The sequence below is a fragment of the Tauraco erythrolophus genome, chromosome 2 (assembly GCF_009769465.1).
Source record: "Tauraco erythrolophus isolate bTauEry1 chromosome 2, bTauEry1.pri, whole genome shotgun sequence".
NCBI classification, from domain to species: domain Eukaryota; kingdom Metazoa; phylum Chordata; class Aves; order Musophagiformes; family Musophagidae; genus Tauraco; species Tauraco erythrolophus.
The window spans coordinates 53,669,212-53,688,140 of NC_141466.1; the positions used below are offsets into that span (position 1 = coordinate 53,669,212).

Genomic DNA, 18,929 nt, shown 5'->3' on the forward strand with positions numbered 1-18,929 from the left:
GCCGGGGCACGGGCAGAGCGCGGCGCCGAGCGCACGAGCCCAGCCGCGCCCCAGCCCAGCCCGGCCCGGCCGCAGCGGGCCGCCGGGGCTGCGGGCAGCAGCCAGCGCCCGCCGGTCGCCCCGTGGGGTCCGCCTTCCAGCGCGGCGGAGAGCTCGGCTCGGCTCGCAGCAGGGGCAAGGTGCGGCGGCAGTGGGAGGGGGCGGCGGCGGAGCGGCTTTGTTGGCTCGGAGGGGAGCGGCGCGGCGGGAAGAGCGGCGCTTCGGCAAGAGCCCACCATGGTGCAGCAAGCGGAAAGTACGGAGGCGGAGAGCAACCTGCCCCGGGAAGCGATGGACACAGAAGAGGGCGAGTTCATGGCTTGCAGCCCCGTCGCTTTGGACGAGAGCGATCCGGACTGGTGCAAAACGGCGTCGGGGCACATAAAGAGACCGATGAACGCGTTCATGGTGTGGTCTAAGATCGAGAGGAGAAAAATCATGGAGCAGTCGCCGGACATGCACAACGCGGAGATCTCCAAGCGCCTGGGCAAGCGGTGGAAAATGCTGAAGGACAGCGAGAAGATCCCTTTCATCCGGGAGGCGGAGAGGCTGCGGCTCAAGCACATGGCCGATTACCCCGACTACAAATACCGGCCCAGGAAAAAGCCCAAAATGGACCCGTCGGCCAAGCCCAACGCCAGCCAAAGTCCGGAGAAAAACGCACCCACCAGCAGCGGCGGCAGCAAAAGCGCCAAGAGCTCCAGCAAGAAGTGTAGCAAGCTGAAAGCCTCCTCCGCCTCCTCGCCCCCCAAGCCGGGAGCCAAAGCCGCCCACCACGGGGACTACGCGGGAGACGAGTACGTCTTCGGCACCCTGAAAGTGAGCACCAAGACGGTCAAGTGCGTCTTCATGGACGAGGAGGAGGACGAAGAGGACGACGAGGACGAGCTGCAGCTGCGGATCAAGCAGGAGGCGGAGGAGGAGGAGGACGACGAGGAGCCGGGGCCGCAGCAGCTGCGGCGGTACAACGTGGCCAAAGTGCCGGCGAGTCCCACCTTGAGCTCCTCGGCGGAGTCCACCGAGGGGGCGAGCCTCTACGAGGAGGTGCGGGGCGGCGCCGCGGCGGCGGGCGGCGGCAGCAGACTCTACTACAGCTTCAAGAACATCACCAAGCAGGGCCCGCCGCCGCCGCAGCAGCCGCCCGGCCTCTCCCCGGCCTCCTCCCGCTCTATCTCCACCTCGTCGGCCGGCAGCGAGGAGGCGGACGACCTGCTCTTCGACCTCAGCCTCAACTTCTCCCAGCACGGCCACGCCGCCGCCGAGCTGGGGGCGGGCGCCGCCGCCGGCAACCTCTCCCTCTCGCTGGTGGACAAGGACCTGGACTCCTTCAGCGAGGGCAGCCTCGGCTCCCACTTCGAGTTCCCCGACTACTGCACCCCGGAGCTGAGCGAGATGATCGCGGGCGACTGGCTGGAGGCGAACTTCTCCGACCTGGTGTTCACGTACTGAGCGGGGGCGGCGGCGGCGGGCGGTGAGGAGAGGCAGCGGCGGAGCCAGAGCGACGCGACGCCGGTGGTGATGATGATGATGCTGATGATGATGCTTAAAAAAAAAAAAGTCTTGTTTTCTTTTGAAAAAAAAAAAAAATCTCGAAGTTAGTACCGAGCCCGGGAGTTGTGATTTTAATTTTTTTTATTATTATTATTTTTGTGTTTTTTAATTTTTATTGCATTTGGTGATCACAACAACAACAGCAAAGGCAAATGGGACTGGGGGAAAAAAAGATACAGAAGGCGCTGTTTGAAGCTTGTCGGTCTCTGATTGAAGTCTGGAAGATGGTCTGCAAAGAAGTCTTTTGGCAGCACAACTGTTACTCAAGGGGGTTTGTGGATTTTTTTTTTTTCCCGTGAGAGATCTTAAAGAACTGTTCTGATTTTTTTTTTTTTAACTTTTTTATTTTTCCGAAAGGGACCATTGCAACTTTTTTTGGAGGGAGAAAACTGATGTCTTCTATGCATCCGATTCTTAACAAAGCTGCAGGGAGCTTGAAAAAATGCAGACTGTACAAACGCTTACAAATAACTGAACTGACTTAAGATCAGAGTTTACTTTTCAGATCAAATTGTTTATGGTTTTACAAATGTGATTTCTACTTGCCAACTTTTTTTTTTGTAACTTGTTCCCTTATACCTCCTTGATTGAATACCAGACAGCCTAGACCTCAGTACAAAAAGGTATTGAAACATTTTTGATACATAACAGACCTCAGTCTTTTTTAAAAATTAATATATTTTCAGGCGTATTTTTGTACAGTGAAAAGGGAACATTCTTGCTGTGTTTTTTCAGTAAGACTTTTCAGGCACTTCTTCCCTTTTATTTTCTTTTTTTTTCTCTGTTTTTAGCATGCAAGTTTGTTGGTACGTTACGTCCTGGTTTTAAAAGGATTAAAATTTTAAAAAAAATAATCCTTGCATCTAAAGGCCTTGTGGTTTTAAAAAAAAAAGAAACAAACACTTTTTTTGTACAGCTATAGTTCAGATTTGTTCAATATTTGTAGGTAAAGATTTATTGAAAATGGTGATATAGACCTCAGAGCTGTTATCTTAGTTTAAAAGATTGTATATGTACTGTACTATAGTAGGACTTTATGTATCTCATACGCTGTGATATGTGGATGGGGCCCCAGATGGAAGGTATGAAACTGGATTCTCGATTTTAGCAAAAAAAAAAAAAGAAAAAAGGCACATAGTTAAAAAAGTTTCTCATGTTGTGCAATATAATCTAAAGTACAGACCATCTGCATATTTTGTAGCAAATGATGGCGAAAGCAGACTTGTGCACTGTCAACATCATAGCCTGTTTTTTTTTTTTTTTTAATGCTGAAAGTCTGTATCTTGACGATTTTAATAAATCAGCTGGAACTGATAGAAACTCGTATCGCTATTAGTATCTGTAGAAGTAACGCTGGAGATGCCGTGTTGTCACCCTCGCCCGCGGAGGAGCGGGAGCTGTAGGCTGTTGTGCGGGACCGTAGCTAGGGGGGAAGGAGAGTAAGGACTGCTTCCCTTCTTTTCCTTTTTTTTCGCCTTTTCCCTCCCCCCCCCCGTTTTGCTCCGCGGGGCTCCGGTGGGTACCCGCTGGTGGCGAGGGTCACCGTCAGGCGGGGCCGGGGCTCGCTGCGGGCCGGGCGGCGGCAGGTTGGCTCGCCCCCGGGTCTTTTCGGCTTCCCCCGCCCCGAGCCGCTGGTGGATGAGCCCGGCTTCCCCGCTGGTCCTCCGCATCCCATTTCCAGGGAGGCGGGCTCCGGGCGGGAGGCGCGGCGGGGCTGGGTGCCCGCTTCCACCGCCGCGGGGGACGCGGCTTCCCCTGCTCACCCCCGGTCTTCTCCCCGCTGCGCTTTTTTTCCCTCCGCTCCCTTTTTTGAGCAGTAGTAGCCTGGGCGATACTTGACGCGGAGATGCTCGGAGTAGCGGTGCTGCATCTCCTCCGCCCTAGGGCAGCGCTCGGACCGGCGGGGCGGCCCCGGCGACAGCCGCCCCGGGCCGGGGCACGGGAAAGAAGGAAGGAAGGAATGGGGGGGGTACGAGGTTCTGCTGTAGGTGAGCAGACTTTGTCAGTGTGCTTTTTTTTTTTTTTTTTTGAACCGTAGGAGCCATCGGATTTCAGTTGCGCGCTCTGAAATAACCGCTGATGGCAATAAACAGACTCGCAAGGTGGAAGTTTGTTTCTCAAGAAGTTTACTTTTTATCAGATAGGCATTAGTAGTCTTTTTTTTTATCTTTTTTTTTTTTTCTCCATTAATTAATGATCCAGCTGTTTACAGGGACAATTCACTGTGCTGGTGTTTTGGTGGCAACCACTGCTACAGGCTTTCAGACTTGCTGAAATGAAAATCCTGCATACACATTTGTAAGGCATAATAAAACATAACATTAAAACCTGCATGCATGTTATGTTTAATCAAAGACAACTGTTAGGCATTTAAGTGGTGAGATATCTTACTTAGGTTAGTTAAACTGGTAGTAAAATGATTAATATAATCTGATCTCTTTCTAATAATAATAATAATAAAACACTCATGATTCTAAATAAAAGTTGTTTGGCCTAAATCTTTGCTATCAGAAAAGAGATATAGCATATCTGGGAACTCAAATTTATGTCTTGCATTGTGATAATTCTTTATGAGAAACTGTGTTTTAAAACAAACTTAATTACAATATACAAGATATCCTTGGCAATGGATAGTCCTCAATAAAACAGAGTTTCTTGAATTTTCAGTTTTTGGTCTCAAATGATTAGTGTGTTCTCCATGTAATAACTTAGAAATCAGATTGAAAACAAATGACATTTATCTCTTCTAAGGCAAAAGAGTGAAAGAAAATAGATACACTGAAGAGCTCTAGCCTAGCCATTCACTATCCTGCTATCGAAAATCCGGTTTTGAGCTAGGGTGATGGAGTAAGTTGATCAGGTTCCAAGTCTTAAAACTGAGCCAAAATTCTCTTAGTAATTCTTCAAGCTATCATAAGAGTATGGGGACTTGTTCTTCCAGTCCCTTTCTTCTGATATGCATCCTTGTTTGTTAAAGTGATAATAGGCAGTGTCGTTAAACATTTGTGCTTTACAGATGTTCAATGAGTTATGAACGATTATGGTCAAATATGGGCTGCATTTAGTTTGCATTGTAATAAGGTCTGTGTCTCAGCCTGCAATAGTTTTGACTTGCATATATTTTTGGACAATGTTTTTAAAATTAACATTTAAAATACTAGTCAAGGATAACTGATTTAAAAGATCCAAGTACAGAGCAGTCAGGCATGTTTTAAAAATAGCAACAGGTCTACTTTAGTCAAATAGTATGATACCCACTCAGAACGGTATCTTTTCTTTCTTCTAGATGGGAATTATACAATACTATATCAGAGGAATATTTTGAGTGAAGGTATATGGTGCAGGGCGACAATTTTTGTCCAGACAGTTGAGTTTCTTTTATTTCAGAGTTTATTGTTGCATGTTGCTCAAGGGAAAAATGGGTAGTGTTCTGTTTAAGCCACTACACTGTTAAGGCTGAAGTTTGATGCTGTTAAATGCTTAAGCTCCTGCTGATATCAGTGAGAGTAGAAAACGATCTTCAAATCATGAAAAATAGCATCTGCTAAGCTACTCTCAATTTTTTTTACTTTTGTCATATCTAATAACATTCATGCCTCCTGTTTCTCTTTCCTTTTATTTTCTAGTGTACGTAGGAATCCTTGTTGACATGCTAGAGCAGTCCTGTTGCAGGCTTAGTATCTCCTGTGGCCTTTTTCCCCACATTCTTTGCATTTGTCTCTGTACAATACTACTCTAAGTATAATAGGACTCAGTGATAGAAGGGAGGAAAATGAGCTTTTTTTATGTGGAAAGACAATTTACTTGGTAACACTGAGAATGTCAATTCAATGTGAAACCTAATCAAACATGATTCTTTTTAATTTTAAAGTGCACATTTTTGTAAACTTACCATCTTTTCCCTTTGTTCTTTTCATTATGTTTTTCCTCTCTTCCTTTATAAAAGAACCACAACTAAGAAATATTTTTTCCTTTAAGTGCAGTCTTTTACAAATGTGGTAGACAGACTCATTCCAAGCATCCTTTAAGTGCTACATGCTCTTTAGACATTCACTGTCGTTCAGATGACACTTCTTCAAGTCTATTGAATGTGATTTGCATGCGTGCAGTCTGATCCTTCACTCAGGCCTGTTTAAGGAAAGTGCAACTCTGTTGTTACACCAAGGTGAAACTGGTGTGGGGTCACAGTCAGGGCCATATAATGTTTAGGTGTTTGATACTTAACACAGTTCATGAAGTTCATTTTTACATCTTCACAATTGTTGCCTAGAAAGGCCTTAAACCTGCACTGGTTAAAAAAAAAAAAATTCCCATTGAGTTTAATGGGAGTTTTTGCCTCAAGGGCTGCTGGCAGGATAGTGTCTTAGTTCCTCCTAACCTTCATTTGTAAGCATGGCCAGGAAAAAAACAAACAACGAAATCTTAACACAATGAGTTGCCTTACATTTCCCCTACTCTACAGTTGTATTCCTTTGGTTTATTTCCTTTCCCCTCACCCACATCGAAGGCTGTGATTGTTTTTGTTTTCCTTAATTTTTTTGCACACTACCTATACCAATTAACTGCCTAATTAGTTTTATCTTCTCTACATGGATGCAGTGAATTTGTAAGAGAATTTCACAAGCAAGTAGTTTTTTAGTGAGTTTAAAGTAAATAGAGTTTTAAAGACCTATTTTTATATTCAATATAAAGCACAAATGTGCAGAAAATGTAGAATGACTTACAAAAAGGGAAACAAAAGTTCATAATATTTCATGTATAAAAGTAATACCTTCTTTGGGTTGAGATTGTCTTAGAAAACCCAATACTTATGCCAGTGCAAAGATAGGAATATTTTAAAAACTCTTAGAAAATTGTGATTGACAGCAATTTCAAAGGAATGACTTCTGTAGGTACAAGGAAACCCCTAAAGCAATATGGATACGAAGGGGTGAATGGTTTTCAATGATGAACAACAACCTGGAAGTGTGAGAATGGAGGTTTCAATCCTTATTAATTAATCAAATTTCTTCTTTTGTGGTTAGCTACAACATCTGGATTTTCTGTGAAGTGCAATCTTGCAGGATGAAAAAGCGCAAGGGCGCCAAACTTCTAAGACTTGCGAATACTCAGAAGCAGGTTTGATTTAGAATTATATGTTATTAATTAGGGCTTTAGATTTTGGTAATTCCTGCTTCCAAGAAAATCAAGACACTGATTTACCGCTTGAAGAAATTTGATCAAATAATAATGATTAATCCAGGAACTCCCATTGTCACAGTTTGTTTTTGTTTCCATCGTCCTGCTTATCTCCAAAACCAACTTGCCTCAACTCCTGGCGAAGCCAGGGAGAAGAGTTATATGCCATTGTTAGTTCATTTCCAATTTGTATCTGGTTTTTGCTCTTGTACATATGTTGGCGTTTTGGAGTCTTTACATAAATGCTGTGATACTTTTTTTTCTTCTTTCCTTTCATTTTTTTGGTGGGCTGTTTTAAAATGGAGGCCTGTTTTCCAGTGTGGGACTTTTGATGGTTACAACATTTCAATGATGTTGCATGATGGCCACAGGTGGGGGAAATTGAATGTTTTAGAGCAGTTTTTCAAGCATGACACTTTTAAAATATGTAATTTCAAAGACTTTTCAAGGCCACATGAAATTAGTTTTCATAGCCACTCCAGGTCTTGGGGGGAAAAGCTGAAAAGTACTTTTGTTTAGAAGTCTGAGTGATGGTGGGGGGGAAACCTTTTCTTGAGGTTTTTGCATGCCAGTGCACGGCCTATTGCTGTGAGAGAAGGAAGATGGTAAAGGCTGCTTGAGGCAATGCACTGGAGGACAAAGTGTTTTCTAGCACTAGAAAAAGAAAATGCATGGCAAAGTTTTGTCTTCTAGTAGACTATATAGCATGCAGAGTTTAGTATGTGTCAAAACAGTGTATGACATTGCTGTATCAAAGTTGTAAAATTAAGCATTATTTATTGAAAACTATGTATTTTTTTTGTAAAAACCTGATCACCTAGAGGATTAATATCAGTGACTTGTGCTAGTGCTACAAACTTAACCAGCTTCTTTACTACAGTACTTGATATGCAGTGTTAATGCTCAGGGTTGAAACCAGTCCACTCCAATGTCTTTTTTTGCAAGAGTTTTTAAATAAAGGAACAACATAATGCAATTGTTCAAAAGACTCTAATAAAATTGTGTGATCAATCTTCCTACGTGTTTTTATGTGGATTTTTTTTTTTTTTTCCGGTGTTGCATTTGGGAAACGCACTTCAGCTATTATAGTGAATCCACTCTTCATTCTGTGGGCACCCAAAGCTTAAAGTCGATGGGAATATTATGTCTTTCAAAAAAAACCCTCGACAGATGTGGTCAAGGTAGCACGTTCAGAGAGTAAGTGCTGTTCTGGGCACACTGAGAGACACTGAAACAGAGAATAAGCCAATTAACTTCCTTTTTATTTTACTTTCTGGTTAAGACTCTGGATAAGACAATAAAGTATTTTATGATAAACATTTTAGATATTGCTTTAAAGTTGATCATGAAAGAATGAAATAAGATGGATTACATGCCAGCAAACCCCATTTCTCTCTGTATCTTTTTCTACAAATAATTTACCATCTAAATGTATTTTGGCATAGAAAAAAAATCATTCTGTATTAAGATTCTAGTTATGAAAATGTTTTTATGAGAACCCTGTAATCAATTCTTGGAACTATAAAAAGGTGGTTTTAATGTGTTTATGTGGTGAAAGTTTGTTGTATATTAAATATTGTTTTATAGAAATGATGGAGTTATATTGTTACAAATTTGAAATTTACAATTACCACAAGCCATCTATTGCTGAAATTAACCTTCTAGACCTCCTACCTGTAAGCATATACCCATATTCCAAAAAGTACACAAGGCACATCTCTCTCTTGCTCATATTTAATGTCCATACTTTTGCAATTGTACATAGAGATGAAAGTACCAACTGATAATACCTTCCTTCCCACTGGGGGGTTGTTGGTTACTCCTAATATCCAGGAAAAAAAATAGAAAAAATCTAATCAACTTCAGCTGTAGCTGATACAAACTTTTAGACCTGGAAAGAGTCAATTCACCAAACAAAAGGTTCCAGATAATTTTGTATGGCTCTTCAGCACAGTTCTTCCCATTGCTTCTGTGCTTTCTTTATCCCAACAGAGTTAGCTGAATTGCTCCTTTCTCCAAAAAAACACTTCTTGGATGACAAGTAATGATTTATGTTTAACTTATCAAACTTACTGAGAACACTGAAAGCACTCTATATAATTTCAAAAGTCTGTTGTAGTAGTATTTTTTGTGTGAATGGAGATGTGTAACTGATGTGAAGTAAGGGTTTGAATGTGACATCATAGTAAAAATAGGAAGTTTAAGCTGGTCATTGTAAATCAGTGAAATAAAATCTTTATATACAGCCATCATACCACTATCCTTTCTGTACGTATCAAAAAAGTTTCAAAAAATGTTTTCAAGGTATTTTAGAAGGTTTTCAAACAATGCACTGACAGTATTCCATGGTTTTTGTTTTGTGTTTTGGGTTTGTTTTTTTTTAATTCCTGTAGAGTTTGTTTATCCAAGTCTCATTGTACGTAACCAAAGACAAACTAGAAACCCTCAAAAACAGACTAAGGTTATCTCCATACTATCTCAAATGTCTCTAGCTGAAGTCTTTGGTTCCTCCTGAGTGAGAAGTGTCATTACCTCACTGGAAAGTTGAATTTCAGTTCTGTTACTTCGGGCCTTATTATTGCCAAAGGGAATTTCTACGTGACATATTGGGAATCTTTCCTATCCAGTGTTTGAAAGTATTTTTGCATTGGTAAACCACAAGTTATCACATCTTAAAACTATCATTGTGGAGGTATTGTGCAGCCTGGGTGTTGGCTCAGTTTTATACGAAAGAAAGAGTAGAAGCACATGTTTGAGGGAAAGAAAAAAAGCATTTACTTGGCTTTTCAGTTTTGATTAATATGTTTTCAAGTTTGAATCTTAGGTCTAACTCTAGAAGAAATACATGAAAACATGGAGTGTATGTAACAGGCCCACACAGATACTCAAACACATTTGCATCATTACAGAGTTAACACAAGCATATATGTATGTAGTTGCGTTTTTATTAAAATGTTTTGTAGCTGGACCACTGTAAATGGCTGGAATGTAGTGTCCATTAAAATCTACACTTTAAGGTCCTGAGAACTTCAGATGATTTTCATCTGTTGGACTTGAGAGTGTTATCCCTGGAGTTTCATAAGATTTAAGATAATCTTTTCATAACCTATTAAAATTTTAGTAGAATAATAATAATAAAAAAACAAAAATCAAAAACAAACCCACAAATATCTCCAGCTCTAGAAACGACAATTCCCACCATAGTCAGAGTAAAAGGATCTTGGCCCTTTCTCTTGAAATCTGGCTTTTACATTAATTGGCATTACTCTGACCTTTTCATAAGCTAAAGTGTCTCTGACAGATCACCTTTTTGACAAATCCACAAATTCACTTAAAAGATGGTTATTATCTTCAACCAAAATTGACTCATGTGTATACTTTAAAACACAAGACTGACTTTCTCAAATTAGAATGTTAACAAATATTGAAGGGTACATAGGGAATGAGGCAGGAATCATCTGCACGCAAGCACAACAGGCAGCCCAAGAAATGCATAGAAAGAATAAAAATCTAGATCTCAGTTATAATTGTTCCATTAAGTTTCATTTTAATGTGGCATGTTGGCATTTCATATGCATAAGTATTGTTTTTTTCCTCTAGGACACCAAATATGCATTGAGTTAAAATTCTGCAATAAATTTATATGTGTTCAGATTGTTTTTTTCTAGTCAGTACTATAACGAAGAACTTCTGGTTTGTGTCTAATTATTTGTAAAGGAGCTTACACTTGCACCTAGCCTCTACTTGATAAGACTTCATTTGTCTGCGTAATCTTATTGTAGTAATATTCCCTAAATCTCTGTAAAGCCTGCCTTTCATTCACCTAATTTCATTCACCTTGTTCATTGAGTTTTAGTGCTCATACTCTTTAGAGATCAGAACCAAACTGCTCCCCTGACAGTAGCACTGCTGTGCATTGCCTTTCTTTCTCTTTTCAAGCGTAGAAAAAGGGTACAAAATCACTGAGAGCTGCCCACCTTCCACCCATTTGTGTCCTTGGAAACTTCTACTACTATCTCTTTTTTAGGCTATGGACAGCCATAGCCTAAAATCAGCTTTGCTTTCCTCAGCTGTATGTGGTCATTCATCAGCTGTGGGTTATCAAAGCCAACAGTTCTGCAGGCAGAAGGATTCATCTGAAGTCAACTACATTTATGAATACTGCCTACTTAAACTGATAAAACTATTCATCCCTATTTTGCCTCAAGTTGATGTGAATTGCTCCATAAACAGAATAGTGGGGTATTAGTGTCTGCAAAAGGGGAAATAACAGCAAAAATATCCCCCTCCCCCAATAACTGCCCGTTTGAAATATGAATCTTGATGTAGTCACAATGATCTGAGTCGATTCTGCAGCCTCAAAGCAGAGCTTTTGTGACTAGATGTTTTTGCATGTTTTCACTGTATTAGTCAGTCAGATGTAAAATATTACATTTTTCCACAAATGTATTAGGCATTTGGAAGACAAGCAAAGATATATACAAAGTAACACACAATTGGAAAGTATTCACTGTAATGCTAAAAACGTTTGAGAAGACTATGGCAATAGATTTTCTAAAATACTTATCTTTGCTTTCCTTATGGCAATTTCTTGCACACATGTTCTCCCTCCAGCATTTTCCTGAGCATATATTTTATATATAAATGGACAGATGTAAATATTGATATATATCACAGTCTTTCATGCATGAATCTATTTGAACAAACATTACTAAAGCTGCTGTATCAGTCATACAAAGTTAAGGAACAATATAGGAAAAAAATGCATTTGCAACTTTATTTAAATCCTTTTAAATAAATATACTGACATGAGAGCATGTGCAGCAAGTGATGCAGCACCTAGAAGTTGGACACCTGGCTCCAGCTGGCCATCCCTGGCAGATTTCTGAGCTCAACCTTCGTGCTGGGTGAGGAGCTGTCTACAGCTTGACTGTAAAAACGGGATATGTTTGGTGTCTCTGACAGCTCTTAGGATTTCACAGTAGACATCTCTGTCCACTCAAGACCTCAAGTGAGTTCATAGTTTTTTTTCTGACAACAGATGACAAGCTCTTTTTAGATATGGTATCCTGTAGGTAGAACATTTGCTCAGGAAACAGAAAGCACAGGGAAGAGATAGAAAGCACATCTAGACTAAGAAATTAAAACCAGAGTCAGCACTTAGTCCAGGCACTGGAACTCAGCTGTCTGTATTGTTAAATTGTTAGAATAAAATCCCTGACATGGTTTTGGCTGGTGAATGCTAGCACTCTTCCAAGAAATCACTGGAACAATTTGGAAATTAGCATGGGCCAAAGATCATTCCCAATAGGCAGTTTGGATTCAGCCACTCTGTTTTGGAAACTAAGAGAGTTTAATAGCATAGATGTGGCCAGATCATGCCAGCTGGCCTCGGATCCAGGGAACAAACCCTGGTTTAATTTACTAGCATAGACGTAGCTACAGGTTATAAACCCTACCTCTGCAGAACCTTGACTGTAAAGCCCCTGTAATTTTGGAGAATACCTTAGCCTTAATCTATGGAATAGTCTCGGAGAGAAGCTGTCACCACTGTCTACAACTAGAATGCAAAAGTCATGAGGCCAAAGGCAAAGCAGAAAGGAATTTGCCCTAAAACCCTTCCTGCTATATTACTGATCCATCCATACCGCCTCTCGTTACAGACAGTGTCAGTTCTACAACTATTGCAATCCTGTTTACATGGGGGCTTATCTTCAACAGGAGGGCCACAAGAATGAGACTATGGCTACAAAATTTTTAAAACTGGGAAATTTCTTAGAGAGTTTGGGATGAGGAGAGGGCTCCAGCTAATAAAATGATAACGATTTACACTGCAGTGCTTTCACTCCCAAGAATCCAAAAGCACTTTACAAATACTGTGGGCCAATTTTGTTCTCCCCTTGTAGTCAAAACACCTACTGAAATCAATTGTGGAATCACTTCTATTGAATCTCCTCCAACTGCAGAGCTGAGTGAGAATTTATATGTTGAACAGCTGTAGCACTGGAGCCTTGAAATTGCTATTTAAATTATACATAAGAACCGTACAGTGTAGGTTCTTCTAGCACTCTCAGTTAGTTTAGACAATATTTTCATAAACTGCACTCTTAGGAAAAGAAATCAATCTATCTGGACTAGATAAGAGGGAGTCATTAAGTATTTTTCCTGCTTAAATATTAACATAATTTAGTAAATTTAGAGTCCCGAGAAAGGAACACTCCCTTGATCCGCACAACGGTGTTATGATCTAACCTCAGTGATCACTGCATCACATAGGTCCCTGCTTCAAACAAGGATGATTTTTTTTCTTTTTTTAGATGCTGAGGATAAGAGATGAAACTAAAGCTAAAAAAGCATAAAGGAGTATACAAGTTTCTAACTTACTTGGGTTATACTAGTACTGAAACAAAATGGTACATCTGCACCAGATCTCGATGACTTTTCTGATGTTCAATGGTTTATTGCTCCATACATGTTCTGCCAGTATAACAGTGTTATTCACAAATACCATCTAAGTTTGAACTTAGACACAGATTCTCCTGTAGATAACAGGAAAAACAGAGTAGAGTAGGCTTGTCTTAGGGAAAAAGGAGAAAAAGGAACAAAGGTAAAAGAGAAAGGCAAGAAACACAGCTTGCCTACAAAGAGTTGCCCGCTGAGCTCTATACTCGGGTTTTTAGCACCTATATGAGAGGCCTGCCTCAATAGGATAATTTCCAAAGTGCCTTGAACACCAGGGAGCTGCCTCTGCCGCTGGGGCTATCAGGATCAGTCCTTGTTAATTGGCATTTCTGAGGAATGAACGTGCCCAGATGAACCAGCCAGCAAAATGCACTGGGGCTGCCTGATGTCATCCCCGGCTTCATATGGAACATATGGCAACCTCAGTCTCCACCAGTCTCTTGTGATGAGACAGTTGGGGTATAAAGGGAGGACATGATGTCTCCGGAAGTTAAAACTTGGTTCTACAAGGGACGAGGACAGGAATATGCAAGCCCATCTCCATGCTGATATTGTCAGACAAATTCTCTGCTAAATTGCTGGAGGTGCTTGGAGGGCTGTGTCTCCACACTGCATTTTTGGAGAATGAGACCTTGAGCTTGAGGGATATTCCACCTGCCTGACACCAGCATTTTCCTTATTTGCTGTTTCAAGAGAAAACTTAGTTATGAAAACCGATGAAATGAAAACTGATTAAATATGAGTGTGATTCTTTTTGGATGCAGATTGATACAGCTGCTTGATTCCCTGTGATCAGTTAACCAGCAAAAAAGTTAGAGCAGCAGCAAATACCTTTCATTGTATCCTAGAGTCAAGAATTCAGTTAATGTGAAAACACCTTTCTCCAGTCACACACAGAAAGTCACTTTGTATGAAATTGGAGACATCTATTGAATAATGACCTGATATTGAATGAAGATTCCCACTAGTGTAGGATTAGTAGGCTTAACCATTAGCAAGTTTCACAAAATGCTAATAAAATATTTATTTGGCTATTACTTTTCTTGACCTATTAGTTGAGTTCACTAATGGATTCAGGCTTCCCAGACAGAAACTTACACATTTATCTGAAGCTTAGCTAGCTATTTTCCTCGGTGATGATACATGCATTTTTCTACCATATATTTATTTTATAAAATTAAAAGTGTGTGTGTTTATCTATATATAAATTTTATGATTATTCAAGAAGTAAATCACTAATTTTACCTCAAATATTTTCAGATATAGATTTGAAAGAGATATTCACCAGTTGGTCCAACAACCATTTGTTTAGGATATTGTATAAAAATCAGAAACTACTTACTGTATACCTTATATTAGGATATATTCTAGTCAAATCCATACTCACAGAGTAACTCCATGATTTTTTTTTCTTTGTGTTAAATTCTCCTTTAAGAACCTTTTAATGAATCTTGATTCTGAGACCTTGCCCTCTGCATATCACTCTCATGCATATTAATGTCATTTGTGCATGTAAGAGAGCTAAGATATTGGAGCTGATATATATTAAAAAGAATTTTTGAGAAAAGATTCCAAGAATTCAAAATTCTTGTCCTTTGTGGGAAACATAAAGCAGTTACTTGAGGTGCCATGTACAAATATGTTATCATAAAAGTTATTTTCAATTTAATTTATAGCAACTGTAGTTTAAAGCAGGCACTTAGTTCCAGCTATACATGATGCCTTGTATGTTGCAGCTGTGGAAAAAAAAAACTAAAATTTTTGAGTCCATCATAAGATTTGACAAGCCTTGAAGCAGGGGGAATATCTGATAAGGACTGGCAGAGTGGCAAAGAAATAAGTATTTTCTCCAAGGGAAACCATAGTTTGTCTGCTAAGGGCCAGACACCAATTCCCAGCTCACAAAAGTTAGCAGGGACTGGAAATTCTCTTTATCTCTCCAGAGGTGCTTGTAACCTGCTCAGCTGGGAGGTTAATGCATGAGACAGATTGCCCAGTGCACTGTAGAGAAATAGATTGCCTCCAAAATATGTAAAGATATTCCAGTTGCTTTTTATCTTCCTCCTTTCTGGTAACTTTGCAATCTGAGTCAAAGATTTACGTATTTTGCATATGTAATAAATAGAATCAAAAGTTAATAAAGTAACACTAAAATGTAACCATTGACCTCTTACTGAGAAAACCAGACAGATATTTAACAACCCTCCTTTCCTCCTCATTTCTTTTCCTTTGGGAAAGTGGCAGCAGGAGAAGCTATGGGGTTTTGTGATTGTTTGTCTTCTCCAGTCTTTTTGTTACTAGCTTTGTTTCATGCAATCACCATTTAGCCTTGGATTGATTAACCTCTCCAAAGCTAAGTGTTAGCCATCACACATGTAAAGTACTATGGGAATATGTTTGCAAATAAGGCTTAAGTGAATGACACAGAATAGTTTGTCTGCTATCTGAAATGTCAGTAATAGAGAAAATAAACTTGAACAAGCATCTGTAATTTTCCTCTTTTTTTCTGTAAATGTATACTTTTGATAGATGCCTCAGTGACAGTTGAAACAAATATGTATATAAACTATATGCACTACCTAAGAGGAACAAGAAATAGTAGAAGGTGAGACACACTGCTGCCTTTTTCCCTGGGGTGTAGCATGTGTAATACATGAGAAAGATGACATCATCCACAGAAGGGACTGGATGCACAGACACACTATAAATAAATCATTTGACAAAATGAAGAACCAGCAAAAGGAACAGCCGGAGTCATATTCTTAAATACGCATTATTTACCCAATAATCTGGATCATCTCCTATAATCTTTCCAGTTTCACAGGTAAAGGCAATAATCATTGTCATCTGACAAACAAACAAATACCCCACCCTTATTTGTATGTCTTCCTTTAGATTTACAGCTAACATACACAGTGAAGTTAAATGAATCTAACTCTATACAGTCACTTTCATCTATAGTTTTTGTAGAACCATACATGACTATTTTTTTTTTTTGGGATTGTGTTTGAAGGTGTTTGTTTTTTATTTTTAAATACAGGATGAAAATACTTCCCTAGTCCCAGCAGGTATGGAATAGCTTGTGGGCTGTAAGGACATGGTGCATAGAGGCTGAGTATGACTGGGCTCCAGCAGTCCAAGATGGACGTTTCTGCATGAAGGTACTACCTTCAACCAGCCAGGCCACTGGGCAAGCCTTGGGAAACCAGCCTTGCCACCTCTCAAACTCTTTCCCAAGACTGGCCTCAAAAATCATTTTGGGATTTAAATGTGTGCATCTCTTGGACTTTCCAGATTTGAGATGGCATTCAGACTATCTACACTCACCCAGATCCCTGCTGAGGAGGTTGAAGTTCTTTTGATGTCAAGCAACTCAACCCTAATCACTGCAGTTGGTTAAAATCCCAAGCTGGAACAGGAGGTTCCCCCAACACAGATGCAGAGGCCATACAAGGTGCTCAGCTTTGGTCAAGGGAGCATCGTGGAAAACAGGAGTCTGGGTTTTCTGGTATTTCAGAAAGGTTAAAAAAGAGAGGTCAACTGGGTCACTATGTTTAGCACAAATTTACGTCATTCATGTAGTTTCTTCCTGGCAAGATTGCGTTTCTAAGTGAGAGATCTGTTTCCAGTGCCTTTCTCAGGCTGCAGCCCTCCAGCAGAGCCTCTGGAGATGCTCTGCCTCCAGGGCTGGGACAGATCCCTTTCTGCTGCCGGAGCTGGGCCATCAGCACTGAGCACAAGATTCACGGTGGCAAATGAAGGAAAACACACGCAGCAATATTTACTATCCTACAGTTATTTGTATAAATCATGGCAACATCAAAGAAATGTGTCTTCCTCTTGGGGTAGAGGGTGATGAGATTCCTGTTTAAATTTAGTGCCTGGGGAAGCACGTTCACAGCTGAGGCCTCTGAGAATGCTCCGTCTCCTTCGCAAACGAGCTTCACCACTATTTACAGCCTCCGACCAAGTGCCAGAGACTGAGCTGGTAAATGTAAAGATAAATTTGGAGATGCACTTTTTTGAATTGGAACTTTGTGGACCTCTGTCAATTCGGTTCACAGATCTTGGTCATATCGGAGACTGAAGTTATTAAGAAAATACATGAATAACGAAATAAATGGAAATTCTATTTTTTTATTATTTTTTATTTCATAGTTCACAAAGTGGTACAATTTTCTTTACATAGCTTCAGATCTGACTTTTCACTCTTTCTTTGTGTTTTCTTTTTGCCCTCAGCTTTCCCTTTCTACAAGACATGCATTAAAAATGATGACCTCTATTTCGCTCTTCCTTATTTATTCATTTTACTTCTTTGCACCTCTGTAAATTTAAAAACCTCTTTCACTCTGGAAAAGTATAAAGCAACAGAAATCTGAGATTCTATAACTCTGTCTGTTGCATTTTAAAAACTTTTTGCACCTTTGAAAAGTTATAGAGTGACAAAGCTACTGAGTTTCACTTTACTTATTTTCTCTTTAATTTATCCTAAGTTGAGGAAGTTTTGAAAAGTTACAGAGTGTCAGAAGGAAAATGGAAAAAGTGAGAAAACATCGCAGACACTTTTCATTCATTCATTCACCCAGGAGAGAAAAGAAATAAAAATTAAATAAAGTAGGGAAAAGAGGAAAAACAAACCCATTTTTTAAAGTATCTGGACGAAAAAGGACATAATAACAGTACCTTTTTTTTTTTTTTTAAGAATAAGTAGTTTTTTCACTGTAAAATCTTTGAACAAAGATGTTTGTCAAGCTTGAGTGATCTCTGTGGTGCTAAGCAATGCTCATAAGAAAATATAGATATGATCTCTCCTGCAAAGAAATACTAGCCTTTGGATATGATTCATGTCATCCAGCCCTTTGTAAGTGTCCTTAATTCCACTTATAATGTACCAGTCTTTTTTTAATTTTTTTTAATTATTTTTAAGCTTGGCTAGAAAAATTAAGCAGAAGGATGTGCTCATGAGGCAGACTTGTGTATAAACTTAAAAGTGATGAAAAGAAACATGAACATACCATATAAGATGACTAGGAGGTAAAGAATTAAATCTAAAAAAAAGTGACAAAAATCAGGGGAATAAAACCATTTTTTAAAGACAAGATGAGATATATGTATGACAACAAGAACAAGACTGCAAGAATGAAGCCACAGGCAAGGAAAACAGAAAGAGAGAACAGGGTCTCAGAACTGATGCACGCTCAGGAATTAGGACATTTGGAGAGAGTCTGGCAGCAGGAGAAGGATGAAGGTAAGGAGCTTGTGTCCTTGCACTGTATGTGATCTCTCTGGAGAAATCTTGGTTATATGAACTCATATGGCTATGGTAGCTCTATGAAGGGACAGAGGCTCAATGCTAAGGCAAAGAATCCTTCCTCCAGAAGATTCTCTGCTACCATTTACTTGGGCAGGACTCAAAGAACCACTATACAGGCAAAAATTAACATACTTAATAGAGCTTGTTCCTCAAGAGATATCATGAAAAGCGATATAAGTGCCCTGCAGATTTTTTTCTGAAAACAAGAACAAGAAACAGCTAAGATGAGGCACTTTGAGACTTGATGTCCTTCCCATATATCACACATACTTTTATCCTGTTAGCCCTCCTCTGAGATGGACAGAGCAGAGACCAAAGTAGGTGGTTCCTACATAATCAGTATTGTAGTCTACAGTGGAAGTGAAATGTCTGAGGAAAAGGGTCA

The 18,929-nt window shown here is 40.0% G+C and overlaps 1 protein-coding gene across 1 annotated transcript; it reads left to right on the plus strand.

Moving 5' to 3' along the window:
• The first annotated feature begins 276 nt into the window (after positions 1 to 276).
• SOX11 (SRY-box transcription factor 11) lies at positions 277 to 1,488 on the plus strand. Its single transcript, XM_086608364.1, has one exon. The coding sequence runs from the start codon at positions 277 to 279 to the stop codon at positions 1,486 to 1,488; it is 1,212 nt and encodes a 403-aa protein (XP_086464490.1).
• The last annotated feature ends 17,441 nt before the right edge of the window (positions 1,489 to 18,929 follow it).

Coding starts and splice junctions, on each gene's coding strand:
- SOX11 (XM_086608364.1), top strand. CDS start 277: ATGGTGCAGCAAGCGGAAAGTACGGAGGCGGAGAGCAACCTGCCCCGG.